This window comes from Antechinus flavipes, chromosome 2, assembly GCF_016432865.1.
Source record: "Antechinus flavipes isolate AdamAnt ecotype Samford, QLD, Australia chromosome 2, AdamAnt_v2, whole genome shotgun sequence".
Lineage (NCBI taxonomy): Eukaryota > Metazoa > Chordata > Mammalia > Dasyuromorphia > Dasyuridae > Antechinus > Antechinus flavipes.
This window is the reverse complement of record NC_067399.1, coordinates 35,371,742-35,389,007: the sequence shown is the minus strand read 5'-3', so window position 1 is coordinate 35,389,007 and position 17,266 is coordinate 35,371,742. Positions and strand designations below refer to the sequence as shown.

The following is a 17,266-nucleotide window of genomic DNA, read 5'->3' as shown; positions in this document are numbered from 1 at the left end:
AGAGAAAAACCCAGGTAAATCTCTTCCAGGATTGATCATGTAGTTGAGGAGTCAACTTCTGACTATGTGCATTAGTCAATCACCAAACCTTCCATTTCCCCAGAATCCAATTTTGAACCATCACATTTGATCCCCATTGGACTTGGCACCCTGGCTAGAATGGGCAAGCAGACATATTAAGGATCAGGGAATCAGGCAGAAATTTTGGGCTTCTCTGTATTACAGAAAAACCCACTTCTAAAAGTTCAATAAGCAAATCCTTTTTTTAATTATTTAAATAAAAATCTTTATTTTGAACATTCTGTTTAACATTTTGAGTTCCAAAATTCTCTTTCCAATCCCTCTTTATACTTGATAAGGCCGGAAATATATAAATTATACATGTAGAATAACTAACAATCAAAATAATAAACATGTAGCAAAATCAATAAGAAAATGAAAAAAAATTTATACTTCCACTTACACTGAGTTAATCATTTTGTCTTCTGCAGATGGATAGTACATTTCATCATGAGTCCCTTGGAATTATTTTGATCAGATAGTTAATCATTACAATATTGCTATTACTGTGCACAATAATAATCTGGTTCTGTTTACTTCACTCTGTTTCAATTCTATAAATCTTCACAATTTCCCTCATGTTGAGTGATTCAATGATTCTTTGAATCTTCATGATCCTATTGGGAGTTTTCTTGGCTGAATAATTCTGCCATTTCCTTTTCCAAGATATTAAAACAAACAAAAAAAAAAAAGCTTAAATGACTTGCTCAGAGATACAGAGCTAATAAGTATCTGAGGCTTACTGCCTTCAGGCTCAGTGCTTTATCCAATAAGGCATCTAGCTACCATCCATCATTTCTTAGAACAAAATAGTACTCCATTACAACCATAAACCACAATGTATCTAACCATTCCCCAAATGATGAGCATGTCCTCAATTTCCAATACTTTGCTGCCACAAAAAGAGCCACTAGAAACACTTTTCTTCACATAAGTCCTTTTCCTTTTATCTCTTTGGCATAAAGACCAAGTGGGTAAAGAGGAATGTAGTTTCATAGGACTATGGACACAGGTCCAAATCGGTCACCAGAATGGCTGTACCTACTATGAACCATGAATTAATATCATGATTCTTCCCCATCCCCTGCAAAATGTCCTTATCCTTAGCTATGACATTGCCTAATAGGTATGAGGTGGTGATATCTGAGAGTTGTTTTTATTTGTATTTCTCTAAACTGACGTGGAGCGTTTTGTCCTGTGACACCTGATAGTTTTGACTTCTTAAAATTCCCTGTTCATTTCCTTTGAATCTCCTACCCATATGCCACTAAATAGATGATACTTCTATCTGCTGTTTACTGGGACTTCATTGAATTCCTTCTCTTTGACATTCAGAACACAGGGCAGAAATCAAATAGAATCATTATCTGCCACAGATCCTTATCAGGATTTTAGGAAATTAATGTTTATTCCAAATCTTTATGGTTGAGTATCTACCTTGATGAATATAAGCAAAAGAAGCACCAGCAATGTCAAGAGTACAGTTCAAATGATTCATATCTCAGCACAATCAACAGGAATTCATCACAGATCAAACTTATCTGATGGCCAAGAGATCATCCATAAGATTTCTTTATGCCATCTGCTCAAGGATCAAAGTTAATACGAAGGTTCCCCCGATACCACCACCTTTGGCTCAACTACCATATCCTCTCCATAGCAGAAGGTTGATGGGAGGACATCATTAATCTTTCTTCCCTTAGAGGGCTCTGCAAAAGGGAGGACTATCTCCTTTCATGGGGCTAAATAAGATCTCTTAGATATTCATATTCTGACTCAGAATCACTCAAGATGGCTACAGCATCCTCCCACAGTACTTAACATTCATAAAGATTTTATAGAATATAAATTCTTTGATGGATGTCAGAGTACTGTTCTCAGTACAAATACCTTCCCATATGCCTTATATAACTCAAAAGGTTTCTCTCCAGAATATTTTTTTGTGCTAAGTTGTGCCCTTAGTCTGAAGGTGTTCCACATTCATTAGCATCATTACATTTTTCTCTTGTATCAGTGCTCTACTATTAAGTTCTAAAGCCAGGAAAAAGGTCTGCCCACATAAGATAAACTTTATGAATATACCATAAGTATGAATTCTGTGATGTCCAGTAAGTTCTGGTGGAACACCTTCCCACACTCCTTATATTCATAAATAATCTTTCCTGTACAAATTTTTTAAAGCACATTAAATTCACTCTTATTTCTGAAGACCTTCCCATATTCACTACCATTAAGGTTTCTATCTAGAATAAGTGCTCTGATATATGCCAAGTTGTAGCTTAACTCTGAATGCCTTTCCACATTAATAAGGTCCCTCCCCAGTAACTACTCTCTGATGTTCAATAAAATTTAAGTTGTGATAGTCTCCCACTCTTTACATTCATGAGGAATATCTTATGTATGAATCCTCTGATAGACATAAAGTTTTGCATTCTATATAAAGGCATTCCCACATTTACTAAATTCATAAGATTTCCCTCAAGTATGAATTCTCTGATGTACAGTAAGCTGTCTCTTAAACCTGAAGGCCATTCTACATTCACTACATTCATAAGGTGTTTCTCCAGTATGAATTCTCTGATGTACAGTAAGATTTGACTTCCTATTAAAGGCCTTCCCACATGCATTACATTCATAAGGTTTCTCTCCAGTATGAATGCTCTGATGCACAGTAATATGTGCCTTAATCCTAAAGGACTTCCCACATTCATTACACTTGTAAGGTTTCTCTCCAGTATGGATTCTCTGATGCACAATAAGACGTGGCTTCCTCCTGAAGGCCTTTCCACATACATTACATTCATAAGGTTTCTCTCCAGTATGAATGCTATAATGAAAAGTAAGTTGTGTCTTACACCTGAAGGCTTTCCCACATTCACTACATTCATAAGGTTTCACTCCAGTATGAATGCTCTGATGCACAGTAAGTGTTTTCTTATTTATGAAAGTATTCCCACACTCACTACATTCATAAGGTTTACCTTCAGCATGAATTCTTTGATGTCGAATAAGTTCTGAATTGTAGTGGAAAGCCTTCCCACATTCTTTACATTCATAAAGAATCGTTCCAGGATGAACCCTCTGATGAACATTAAGTTGTGTTTTACTCCTGAAGGCTTTCCCACATTTACCACACTCATAAGGTTTTTCTCCAGTATGAATTCTTTGATGTAGCATAAATACTGAATTGTAGAAGAAAGCCTTCCCACACTCCTTACATTCATAAAGACTTTCTCCAGTATGAATTCTCTGATGCACAGTACGCTCTGTTTTACGCCTGAAGGCCATCCCACATTCACTACATTCATATGGTTTTTCTCCAGTATGAATTCTCTGATGTACAGTAAGATGTGAATTCATCCTGAAGGCCTTCCCACACACACTACATTCATAAGGTTTTTCTCCTCTGTGATTTCTTTGATGTTTTAGAAGATCTGATTTCTCATGAAAAGCCTTCCCACACTCTTTACATTCATAAAGACTTTTTTCAGTATGACTTTTCTGATGCACGGTGAGATTTGACTTCCTATTGAAGCCCTTCCCACATGTACTACATTCATAAGGTTTCTCTCCAGTGTGAATGCTATGATGCATAGAAAGCTGTGTCTTAAGCCTGAAGGTCATTCCACACTCACTACATTCATAAGGTTTTTCCCCAGTATGAATTCTCTGATGCATATTAAGAGTTGACTTCCTCTTGAAGGTCTTCCCACATGTACTACATTCAAAAGGCTTCTCTCCAGTATGAATTCTGTGGTGCATATTAAGATTTGCTTTCCTCCTGAAGGCCTTCCTACAAATACTACATTCATAAGGTTTCTCTCCTGTATGAATTCTTTGATGTTTAATAAGATTTGAGTTGTAGAAGAAAGCTTTCCCACACTCTTTACATTCGTAAGGTTTCTGTCCTGTGTGAATTCTCTGATGCATTGTAAGCTGTGTTTTACTTCTGAAAGCCTTACCACATTCACTACAATCATAAGGTTTTTCTCCCATATGATTTCTTTGATGCTTTATGAGTTCTGAATTGTAGTGGAAAGCCTTCCCACACTCTTTACATTCAAAAAGAATCTTTCCAGGATGAATTTTCAGATGCACAGTAAGCTGAATCTTACGTCTGAAGGCCATCCCACATGCACTACATTCATAAGGTTTTTCTCCAGTATGAATTCTCTGATGCATAGTAAGGTTTGCCTTCCTTCTGAAGGCCTTCCCACATTCATTACACTTATAAGGTTTCTCTCCAGTATGAATTCTCTGATGTAGACTAAGTTCTGAGTTGTAGATGAAAGCCTTTCCACACTCCTTACATTCATAAAGAATCTTTCCAGTATGAATACTCTGATGCAAAGTAAGTTGTGTTTTACTCTTGAAGGTCTTCCCACATTCACCACATTCATAAGATTTCTCTTTGGTAAATTCTTTGCTCCCTGAAAAGAAGAATAAAGTTGATTAACCCTCCCTTTTCTTCAGTTTCCCAAGGCTCCTACTTGCCTCTAAGCTAAAGGAATTGCTTCCCAAATGAGATGTCTAGTCTCATTACTCTTTCACCAAGAATCATAGTTTATTTAATGTGAAAATATAATGACCCAAAATTAAAAAATAAATGAAATGATATAGGATGAAGTTACCTAAAAAAATGAATAAGATGAATTTGCTTGATTGTAAAAGGTTGACATTTGAATGGAATAATTAAATTAAAGAGTATCTTTAAAAACGAGATGACTTGGGGGGTTTGCAAAAGTAGTCTTAGAGCAGCTAAGTGACTGGAATTATAATCAGGAAGAATAATCTGAATTGATAACAAAACTCAGACACTAGCTGTTTGACCCTGGCCTGGTAATTTTACCACATTTCCCTCAATTTCCTTATCTGGAAAGTGACTTAGAGAAGGAAAAGACAAACTATTTCATTATCTCTGACAAGAAAACCGCAAATTAGATCATAAAAGAGTTGGACATGACTAAAAAATAACAACAATATATATGTATATGTGTGTGTGTGTGTGTGTGTGTGTGTGTGTGTGTACATATATATATCTCCTTAACATTTAAGGAGGAAATGGGAAGAGAAAACATTGAACAGAAAGAATAAGGAGAATTGATGGCTTAGCATAAGATGACAATGAAAGACATATGGAATAAATAGTAGAAAGAAAAAATATGAGGAAGGGGGTACTATGGGACATTTGTTGCCATAAATGTCTGTTAAAACTCTAACATATCTACTTTGTAAGGAATCCAATCCCAAATGCATAAATAATCAAAACATCATATAGGGATTTTTCACAAGACAAAATATTAATAACTACTTGAAACAAAATATAAAATAGTAGTAATTAATGAGAAAATTCAGAACTTGAAGGTATCATCAAATAGTCATCATATTAGAAAAGACAATAACAAATCTTGTAACTTATGCTCAAAGAGATACTTATTAAGCTGCTGAAAAACAATTTAAGCTGTAGTTACAAAACTTCAAAACAATTGACCCAATAGTCCCACTAGTAGGTCTATAGTTTCAAAATGTTACTGAAAGCAAAGACATTTCTCAAAAATCTTCATCTTAGCTTGTAAAATAGCAAAATGCTGAAAACTTACAGGTCCAATGATGAAGTTATGGCTGAACAAATACTGTGATAGGAACAAACTTTTATGCCTTTATAAACATGATTTCAAAATATATAGAAAAACAGGATGATATAATAGACAAAAAGGGAATTAGATTAAGATGAAATATTTTACAAAATACAGCAGCAAAGAAATATAATCATCAAGGATCAGAGAAGAAAGTATCAGAAGAAGACACAAAAGCCAAAAGGGCATATTGTTGATATTTTAAATGATGTGCTTATTTTTAGAGGGAGAATGAATTCATGTACCTGAGTCAAGAAAATGCCTGCTTTAGATAAGATAATCTTCCATGAACAGGACAGAAATACCTATCCCACACAAAGGTAATCACTTCCATTGAAAGCAGAAGTATATATGAAATGTATGAGAAAATAACTTCTTGAATTAAAAAATAACATCTGAAAGTCTTAGCTCTTCTCAATAGGCCTTTGAAGATTGGATAAGACCACTTTTGTTCAATATGTTAAAAGAGCTTTGACCTAAAATGATAACAGACCAGTAATTTCCTATGTCCCATTTCTTTGGTTTTTATGTAGTCACCTGGACAGCTGCTTTTTGAATTATCTGTCTCTGGCATCCAAGAAGCTTCCTTTCTTTCCAACTGGTAGATCACGTCTGGTTTGGAAACTGCAAATCCTGTTTATTGAAAATGAAAAAGTATGAATCAGAGTTTTCCCAGAATTCAATCACAGAACAGAGAGATGAAATACTCTTGTTCAAAACTCTCAGTAGAAAAATGGGGGAATATGAGTGCAAAATTTATCTTATACCATCCAAGGCACAGTTTATGTTAGTTGATTTTGTCTGTGATTATTTTTTCAACCAGAAAAGCCTCAATGGCCTAGATGGAAGGAGAGGTGGGGTTTCTTTCTTTCTTTTTGTTCTTCTATGTAGTGGGGAAGAAGAACTTAATTTTTTTTAATCCATATTTTTTAAATCCAATTTTAAATTCATAAAATTTAATAAAAGAATTCAAAACTAGTTGAAATTCTCTTTCAATAAAAGTAAGCATGCTAGGAAGACCAAGTGAAGACCAAAGGACCAGTGAAGATTATTTATCTATTATGTGGGAATAGGTTATAGAGTAGGACTCAGGAAAAATAATTCATGTGACTCTGCTCAGACCATTGAAACACTTAATATATGAAGAAATCACACTGGAATTAAACAAAAAAATTTGGATTTGAAGCACAAGACAGGGAAAGATGAATTCTCAAAAATAACAACAAAGCAAGCAGTCAATTTCCAGGAATATTCAGTAAAATTATTTATCCTGAAAACAGGTAGCATAAGTTCTTTGTCTCTTGGCTGCACTAGGACCAGGAATATCTTCCTTTTGAATGCCAAAAACCCCCCAATAAATAAATAATTAACTTAAAACCTTGAAAGTTAACATTGTATATATCAGAATTACAAAGGGGAAGCATATCTTACCCAAAGAGGCTAAGTTTCTATAGTTCTCCAGCATTACCTCCCTGTACAACTTCTTCTGAGTTGAGTTTAAATGTTCCCACTCCTCCCAGGTGAATTCTACAGCCACATCTTGGAATGTCACTGATCCCTGAAACACAAAAAAATTTGTGCTTACCTAGGAACAACTACAATTGTTGTGAAGGTTGAATATAAACTTCTTGGCAATAGGAATTATTTCAATCAACTTTTCTGTAATCCATTATACTGACTGGTACATAAATGACACTTCAGAATTCCTCTCTCATTACTATACAAATTTCTTAAGGCCAGTGGCCAGATTTACTTTTCTTTGTATTCTAAAAAATAAGCACAGTATCTGTTTAAAGTTATTAATGGAGCCAATGACAACCATTTTAAATGTGGTGGGTTTTTTTTTTGTTTTTTTACAATATGTGAACATGATTGTGCTCAATGCTCCATGAACCATATGAGAAAAGTGAGAACGGGGTCCTACCATTTCTAATCTGCAACACTGAAAAAAAAATATTTTATACCTAAAAATGATTATAAAGAATCATTATTTTCTGATTCATATATTATAATGGAAAGAGACCTAAGAGTCCAGTTTTCTCATTTTGCAATGTAAGGAAAATCTAGAAAGGGAAATTAACTTGCTGAAGGTCAAAAAGGAGTAAATTGCAGATCTGCACTTTGAATCCAAGTTTTTTCAGCTCCAACTCCAAAGATATTTTCACTGTTCTATGCTGGTATGTCTTTTCTCTACAATCAGAACAAGGCTACAGGTGAGTTTATTCACAAAAACATTTAAAAGATCATTCTTTGGGGACATAAATCTTTTGTAACATTTACTGCCAGAATGAGATCTTTGTTGTCTCCCCACTATTTTTGTATAATGTTCTATTTCCTTTTTTATTCATTTTCAATTAATGGTACTTAAAACATTTTAATTATCAAGACAAATTATGATTCAAATTAATCAGCTATAAACACAGCTGAGTCTCAATTACAAGCCTTCTTACACACAGCTTGGTATTCTTTTCTCTGCTGCCTCTTACTCTTTAATTCAATTTACTTTAAAGTAGCACTTCTCAAAAAAAAAAAAAAAAAAAAAAAAAAAAAACCAGACTTGAATCAAGGACTTAAGTCTTAAACTCCCAATATATATTAGATAAAAAGGTATCACCTATCAGGGTACTAGGAGGGAGGACCAACCACAGCAAAAAAGTTTCTTCTCATTCTTCCTCCTTGAATCTGAGGAAGAAAGGCCATCCTTAACAAAAATCTATTTCCTAATACTCCTACTTTCCCCACCTTATTAGGGAAAAAAACGTGAACAAAATCCTTGTGATGAATACACACACATATACACAAGTACATGCACAAAACAAATTTCCATATGGTTCATGTCCAAAATATGTTTGTCTCAATCTGCATCCTGTAAATTGATTATATCATTGTCAAAAGTTGGGTACCATGTTTCAGGAAGAATCCTCCTGAAAAATAATTGATCATTGTGATTAGAATTATTAAATCTTTCAAATTTGTCTCTTTTTCATTAATATTTTTTCATATTACACATGAAAACAACTTTAAATATTCATTTTTAAAACTAGATTCTTAATTTCCTTCCTACTTTGTCTCTTCACCATCTTTCTCCAAAGGTGGATAGCATGGTTTCATCATAAATACTTTGGAATTGTATTACATTTCACTTTGCACTACTTCATGTAAGTCTTTCCCAGCACAATAATATTCCATTATAATCTTACATATTCAGCTATTCCCTAATTGATAGGCATCCCCTCACTCTGCAGTTCTATGCCACCACAAAAAGAGTTGCAATAAATATCTGCATACATGTAGGTCTGATATTGCCAGAACAAAGGGCATACAGTTTTAAACAACCCTTTGAGCAAAGTTTTAAATAAACATTCACAATGAAAACAAGTATATCATATTATATCCAAAAGAACTATTGATGACAAACCTGTATCAATATTAAATATTTGTTTTCCAAATGTCTTATCACAAATTCATAAAGAAAAAATGAGTATATCATAATTATGTGTGGCAGTAATAATTACAATATAAATGATATGTTTATATCAATAGTCCATGGAAAAGATTTTGACAAAATACAACAGACGTTGCTATTAAAAACACTGGAAAACACTGAAATGAATTAAGTTTTCTTGATAAATAATCTCTATTAAAAACCAAGAGCAAATGCAAATATTATCTGTAATGGGGGCAAACTAGAATCCTTCCCAAAAAGGAGAGCAGTGAGGAAAGAATGGCCATTGTCAACACTTACATTCAATATTATGCTAAAATGCTAATTACAGTAATAAGACAAAAAAAAAAATTCCAGGAACAAAGCAAAAAACACAAAACTAACATGCTTTGCAGATGATATGAAAATTTCTTAAGGGAATCCTAAATAATCAACTAAAATATTGAAGAATTTAACTAAAATAATAAAAAACTTTCCAAAGTTGCCAGATATAAAATAAACCTAAAGAAATCATCAGAATTTCTATGGATTATCACCAAAACCCAGCAGCAAGAAATAGAAAGAGAAATTCCATTTAAAATAACCATAGATGGTATAAAATGCATTGGAATCTTTCTGTTCAGAGAACTATATAAACATAATTATTAATGTATTGTTGACACAAATAAAGATCTCAAAAACTAGAGAAATATTAATTGCTTCTGGGTAAGCTGAGCCAGTACACTGAAAATGACAACAGTACCTAAATACTATATTCAGTGACAGATCAATCAAACTAACAAAAATTTTTGATGAAGCTAGAAATAATAATAAACATCAGAATAAATAAAAGATCAAGAATATAAAGAGAATCAACCAAAAACATGTGAAGGAAGGGAACTTAACAGATTTCAAGCTATATTGTAAATAATCTTGAAAACAATCTGGGAAGGACTAAGAAATTCAATTGCTGATCAATGAAATTGATTAGGTGTATAATATGTGGAATGATCATAATAAATAATCTCTTGTTTGATAAACCCAAAGATCCAAGCTTTTTAGTTAAGGACTCACCATTTCACAAAATTTTCTGGGAAAAGTGCAAAACAATTTCACAAAAAGTAGACATGGAGCAACATTTCACATCATACAACAAAATAAGATCAAAATGAGTACATAACTTAGGTTTAAACAGTGGTATCATAAGAAAAGTAGATGAGCATGGGAAAATGTACCTTTTAGACCTATGGAAAAGAGAAGAATTTGTGACCAACAAGAGAGAGAGGATCATAGGAGGTAACATGCATTATTTTGATTGTATGAAATATAAAAAATTTAGCAAAAACAAAACCAATGCAGCCAAAATATAAAGGCAAGCAAAAAAATGAAAAAAGTTTCTATTGCAAAATTTCTCTGAAAAGGGATTTATTTTTCAAATATATACAAAACTGAGCTAAATACATTAAAATAAGATCCATTTATCAATTAAGAAATAGGCAAAGGATATGAACAGGAAGTTTTCAGAAGTGAAAATCTTCAATAATCATATGAAAAAATACAGTCACTACAGAAGAGCAAATTAAAATTCAGAGATGTCACTTCACATCTGTAAGATTGGGTAACATGACAGAAAAGGGAAATGATAAATGTTAGATGGGATGTGGAAAAATAAGCACACCAATGCACTATTAATGGAATTGTGAACTGTTCCAACCATTCTTGGAATATAATTTGGACTCATGTTAAAAGCCTAAAAAGCCACAAATATCCTTTGACCTCAAAGTCCCTCTATTAAGTCTCCGTGTCAAAGAGATCAAATAAAAAGGAAAAGGACCTAAATGCATACAAGTACCCATAGCAGCTTTATTTGTAGTGGCAAAGATTTAGAAACTAAGCAGATGTGAAGGAATCATTTTATGACTGCATGGAAGAACTGGGAATTTGGATAATTTCAGGAACTCATGCCCTTCTGAAAAAATGTATGAGATGGTAGGAATTCAGGGGATTAGAACAGCAAATGTTCCACAGCAAACTGTGGGAACTGAGTGAAACATACTGGCTCCATCTTGTGATTGGATTGGAGCTACTTTAGTTTCTATTCAATTTTTGATCTGGTCCAATTAACGTCTTGTGAGAAAATTTTATTAACTGGAGAAATTGGAAAATCTCATCGCACTGTTTAACCCTAACTCTTCATAGCTAGGAAACTGGACAATCCCTCCCTGCTGTTTAGAGCCCCTGGTTATGCTGACCAGAAAGCTGGTCCCATCCAATGACCAATGTAAAGAATTCCTCCAATTGCACATCTCAAGCAATTCATGACTCATCTGAAAGCTAATCAATCAGAATTGTTTCCATATTCTTTTAATTGTTTACAAGCATTTGGGGGAAGTGGGACACTTTTTTTTTTATTTTAGAGGATTGCACCTGTTCACTCTTCCTCACACTTATCCAACTACAAATCAGATTACCTCCCATTATAGGGTTTCCTTTTAATTAACTGGTTTCATTTGATTGTTTTTAAAAATCTATCTTCCCCTGAATTTGGGATCCACACCTAAAGTGAGGAGGTTTAGTATTAGGTTGTTGAAGATGACAGGCAATGCTTAATAACTATGCTCTGAAGATCAAGCCTTAGTTTCCTTGATCATTTCATCTTTTACTCACTACAGATGTCCATCAGCTGGGGAATGATTGAATATGATGAGTGAATATAAATTAAGGAAAAGGGGGAACAGAGCATGAAATATGAAGAAGGCTTCTATGAACTGGAGCAAAATGAGAACATGATGCCCGGTTGTGTAACAATGATCAACTTGGCTACTTCGATGGATACAATGGTACATGAAAATTCCAAACCATGATGAAAAATGAAGGGAGAACTGATGAACCCTGAAGGTTAGATAAAATATATATTTTTTTACTTTCTCTTACTTTAATGCCTTTTAAATCTCCCCCCACCCCCACCCCCACCCCAACACACACAGTGGCTAACATGGAAATAGTTTGCATATCTTCATAGGCATAATGGTTATCTGGTTGCTTACTTTAATCAAAGGATGGGGAAGGGGCTGGAAGGAGGATGGGGAAGGGGCTGGAGGGAGAAAGGAATCTGGAATCCAAAATTTTCAAAGGGAGAGGGGACATCGAACAAATAGAAGAACTCTATACTATTAGCTCTAAATGAGTGACTCTGACGGCGGTCACAGCATAGGAGAAAAATGCTCCCCGCCCCTAGCGCCCGGTCTGGTTTTCAGGAGAGAAGTCCCGGACACTCACCTGGCAGGGCCGGGCGCTCAGGAGGACAGGAGCCATTCCTTCGGCCTCAGGGGAAAAGAGGCCACCCGAGGCAGAACTGGGGAGGAAAGGAGACCATGAGAAGTCACTCGGGATGTTCTCCCCTAAATCAGAGGCTGAGAATGTCCCCTTCTCCCGACAGTGTCTCCAAGCCAACATCTCTTTAGGCTCTAGACAGGAGAACTGACAGAAATGATACCCTGGAGGGTGGAGATATGGGTGAGCATTGACCCCCACCCCGGGCTGCTGAGGCTTCCCGGAGGAGGGGCACCAGCACCAGTTCTGCCCCAAGACAACATTCTCTAAGACTCTGGGCCCAGGGAGTAGGACTGAAGCTGGAGGTCAGGATCCCCCGGCTATCCATTCGAACTCTGGCTTGTTGTGGGACCCCAGTCTGCCTCAATTTCCTCATCTGTAACAAACTGAAAGAAATGGCAAACCACGCTGCTTTTTTGCCAAGAGAATCCCAAATGGGGTCACGCTCAGTAGGCGGCGCCTGAACCCCCTCCCACGGAGCTCTTTCACGGACACCGGCTCCCGGGTCCGTTCCCTTGTAAGTGAGCCCCCAGATCCCTGGAAGCCGCCGGAAGGTTTCCTTAGTCCGGGGATAGATATTCTCCCCATAACGCGTCCTCCCAGACCAGAACCCCGGGGCTCCGGCCCCGCCCCATTCCCGCAGCCCTCCTCCGGCCAAACCTGGCCTCTCACCCCTGGGCAGGTCAGCTCCAGGCACAGAGGAGAAAAAGCACAAATCCTAGCCAGAGTTGAGAGTTGGAGGGGAGGAAATGATGTCAAATGACATGCCCTCTCTTGAATTGGAAAATGCTTTTGTTGAGCAAAGCCTTCTAGGAATCGTAGTCCAGAGGCTGCTGCCTTTTCTGAGCATGCCTGGGCCTCGGCTCCTGGACAATCTCCAGCAATCACCGGCACAGAACGGGTCCGTCTCCTAGTAAGGGTGGGGATCGCCCGTTTGCAGACGTGGCCGCGCGCCGACTGTGGGAAGAGGCAGAATGGGAGAAAAACGCAAGACGATGGAGAAGGCGACGAGAGTCTTTCCTCGCCTTTCGTCCCGAGGCAGCGGGAGCCCTGCCGTGGTCCTCGGAGCCGGGCGCCCTGTTTGCTCAGAGCTGGGCAGTGGGCGTGGGGGCAGCTCCGGGAGGAGGCGCTCACCGCGAGGGGTCCGGAGAGGACATTGCCTCAGCTCCACGCGCCCCAGGAGCTCTGCGCGGCCCAGCGGGTGGGAGCCCCGGGAGAGGACTGAAGGAGGGGCGAGCGCATTAACTATCCAAATTTTCCCCTTTCTTTCACCAGATGGCTCCAATCGTTGACAGCAAACACTTGCTTAGAATTTGACATCAGCAAAATTTTTTCCCTACAACCAAAACTTATTGTAAAAGTGTACACAGCAAATAAATATGAGTAATATCAGTTTACCAAGTAGGATTCTCCACGGGAAGAACGAAGTAATGTGGGAATAAATTCAAACCTCCAAAGAAGCAGAACATCAATATCCAGACTATGCTTTAAGTGGGTCATACATAACACACTAGGCTCCAGCTACTCTGGATTATGTTGTTTTGGGCAGCAGTGCTCTTCATTTGCTTATCAGTTCTCCAAGCAGCTCCAAAGTTCTTTCACCCTTCCCACTACAGTTTCCAACTCCCACCATCCTTTGGCCCCTCCTTTCTGGGAAAATTATACTTGCTCTGAGTCTCTTTATTAATAAGGGACCAACACATTTCCCATTCCATCCACTCCCCATTGGGTAAGAGAGAATAATTTGGAGCAGATGCATTAATTGATAAAAGCTTCCTTATATTCTGCAGTAAGAGTCTGTACAGATTACATATTTCATGAGAGATACTTGAGAGAGCCAACTCAACTCACTTGCTTTCTTTCCCCCTCACCACTCCAGGGATGCTTGCTTCCAGTGCTCAAGTCCATTTTGCCTTCTCACCAATTTTATTTCTCTCTCTACAGCTCCTTCTTGCAAGTGGACAGCCTGGTCTATTGGAAGGAAGTATAAATGCCCCAAAGCTTCTTAATCTGGTGCACCATTTCCATTCCTTTGAATTTATTCTTCCTTTTTGTAATTATGCTCTCTGTTTATTTGGTATGTGATGGTGGTTAACACATTAAGTTGATTAGAATTTATTTATTTCTTTTCTTTTTTTTTTGCCAGTTACACATATAACAATTTTTAACACTTCAAAAAAAAACAACTTTGAATTAAAGTTTCTCTCCTTCGTCCCTCTTCATCCCCTCCCCTCATTGAGAAGGTACATGTGAAGTTATGCAAAACAATTTCATTTTAGTCATTATAATCATGTTGTGAAAGAAAACACAAATTCCCCTCTTCCCCAAAAAATCCTCAAGAAAAAATGAAGTTAAAAACAGTATGCCTTGATTTCTATTCATACACAATCAGATCTATCTCTGGGGATGTACAACAATTTTCATCCTAAATCCTTTAAAGCTGTCTTGGATTATTCTATTGCTAAGAATAGCAATGTCACTCACAGCTGATCATCTTACAATATTGCTGTTACTTTGTATACAGTACATTTCACTTTGCATGAGTTCATGGAAGTCTTTTCAGATTTTTCTCAGAGCGTCCTACTCATCATTTCTTATAGCACAATACTATTCCATCATAAACATATTCAACTATTCCCCAATTGATGGGCATCGCCTAAATTTCCATTTTTTTTCCTGAGAAAAGAACTTTTATAAATATTTTCTACATATATATTCTTTTCTTTTTTTAAAACAAAATCTCTTTTGGGATACATGCCTAGTAATGGTATTTTTAGATCAAAGGGTATTCATGGTTTTATAGCTCTTTGGGCATAGGTCCAAATTGCTCTACAGAATGGTTGGATCAGTTCACAGTTTTATCAACAATGCATCAATATTTAATTTTTCCCACATTCCCTCCAACATTTGTCACTTTCCTTTTCTGGTTTATTAGACAGTGTATAGGTATGAAGTTTTAATTTACATTTCTTCAATTAATAGTGAGTTAGAATATTTTTTTCTTGGGACTAGAAATAGCTTTATTAGTTATCTGAAAACTGCTCATATCTTTTGGTTATTTATCAATTGGTGAAGACTCTTTTTTTTTTTTTAATAAATTTGACTCCTTTCCATGTTTGAGAAATGAGGCTTTTATCAGAGAAATTTGCTTCAAAATACTTTTCCCAATTTTAATTGCTAACTGTATTTCTCCCCCTTTGTTCTATTCTCTCCCTCCTTTTATTCTACCTCTCCCCAAAAGTGTTTTGCTTCTGACTATCCCCTCCTGCAATATGTGCTATGTTATCACTCTATCCTCCTCTTCCCTTCTTGTATCTCCTTCCCTTCCTACTTTCCTGCAGGGTAAGAGATTTTTATACCCAATTGAATATGTATATTATTCTTTCCTTTGGATGAGGTTAATTTTGGTGAGAATAAGGTTCGCCTCTCTTCCACTCCATTGTAAATGAATTTTCTTACCTCTTTAATGATAAATAATTTATGCCATTTCACCTCTCTCTTTTTCTTTGCCCTAATATATTCTTCTCTCACCCATAATTTTATTTTTTTGATATTACCCTTCATATTCATCTCATACCTGTACTTTCTATCTATATACACTCTAACTGCCCTAATAATGAGAAAGATCTTCTGAGTTACAAATAACATCCTCCTATGTAGAAATGTAAATACATTAACTTCATTGAGTTCCTTATTATTTCCCTCTCCTGATGTTATACGATTTTTAAGAAAAGTTCGAATCCATTCTTATAAATGACACTCTGAGGCTCAATTAAAGTGAAAGTAAAATTATACAATGCACGGGATAGAATGCTTACAATAACAACTCATAGAGCAAATAATACACAAAAGGCAAAGAATAATGAGGATTATGATTAGAATAGCAGAAAAAGAGAGAGAATACATTACTCAGCACCAGTCGAGGGAACTTCAACTCTAATTGGGTGGCTGGAAAGCCCCGGGTTTTTTCAGCCTGTGAATCTCCATCGGGAAAGTCCTAGGCAGATCATCATCTCCATAGGTGAGGCTTCAAAATGGAGAATGCTTTGCCCGCTTTTTATAGGAATCAGGACAAAGAAGCCTTTGGGCCAAATGAAGACCTCATGTAAGACAGGGAGTACCAAGGAGAGCTCCAGGTTTGGTTTTAATCAAATGTTGTATTGATAAGGGGGCCAGTCCTTATCAACAGCAACGGTTCCAAGGAATGGCGAGTTCCTGGGATTACGTATTTGGAGCTAAAACACAAGTGGTACGTGCCAATCTTATAGGTTAAAAATGGTCAAGTTCTTATGGGAGTAAGAGCTAAAACATCTGTTGTTATGGGTTAAGGAACAGTCAAGTTCTCACAGGAGAATCAGCGAAAACATATACTTTTATGGGTTAGGGAACAGTCAAGTTCTCACAGGGGGAGTCATGTCCTACCTCGATTAGGTTCACATGGAGATTGGGTTCACATGGTTTGGATGGAGATTAGGTTCATATGGGGAAAGTCACGTCCTTACAATGATTTGAAATGAACTTACTATCAATAAGGAGATTTCTTTTTCACCTGATTATCTCTTTATTCTTCTGAGTTTTGTATTTGAAAATCAAAATTTCTATTCATCATAAATGCTTGAAAAATGACCAGTGAATGGTATTCTATTATGTGGGAATGAGTTACAGATTAGGATTTAGGAAAAATAGTTCATGTGACTCTACTTAGATAATGGAAATACTTTGGGATATGATGAAATCTACATTGAGATTAAATTAAAATCTTGGATTTGCAACAAAAGAGAGTGAAGAGTAACGACAAATCAAGCAGTCCATT

The 17,266-nt window shown here is 36.3% G+C and overlaps 1 protein-coding gene across 1 annotated transcript; it reads right to left on the bottom strand.

Annotated features, from left to right (window-relative positions):
• Positions 1-260: 260 nt before the first annotated feature.
• Positions 261-9,051, bottom strand: LOC127547510 (zinc finger protein 546-like). Its single transcript, XM_051974432.1, has 3 exons — positions 7,128-9,051; positions 6,234-6,329; positions 261-4,490 (listed from the first exon to the last, which is right to left on the bottom strand). The coding sequence occupies exons 1-3, from the start codon at positions 7,159-7,161 to the stop codon at positions 2,539-2,541; spliced, it is 2,082 nt and encodes a 693-aa protein (XP_051830392.1). The 5' UTR covers positions 7,162-9,051; the 3' UTR covers positions 261-2,538.
• Positions 9,052-17,266: the final 8,215 nt, after the last annotated feature.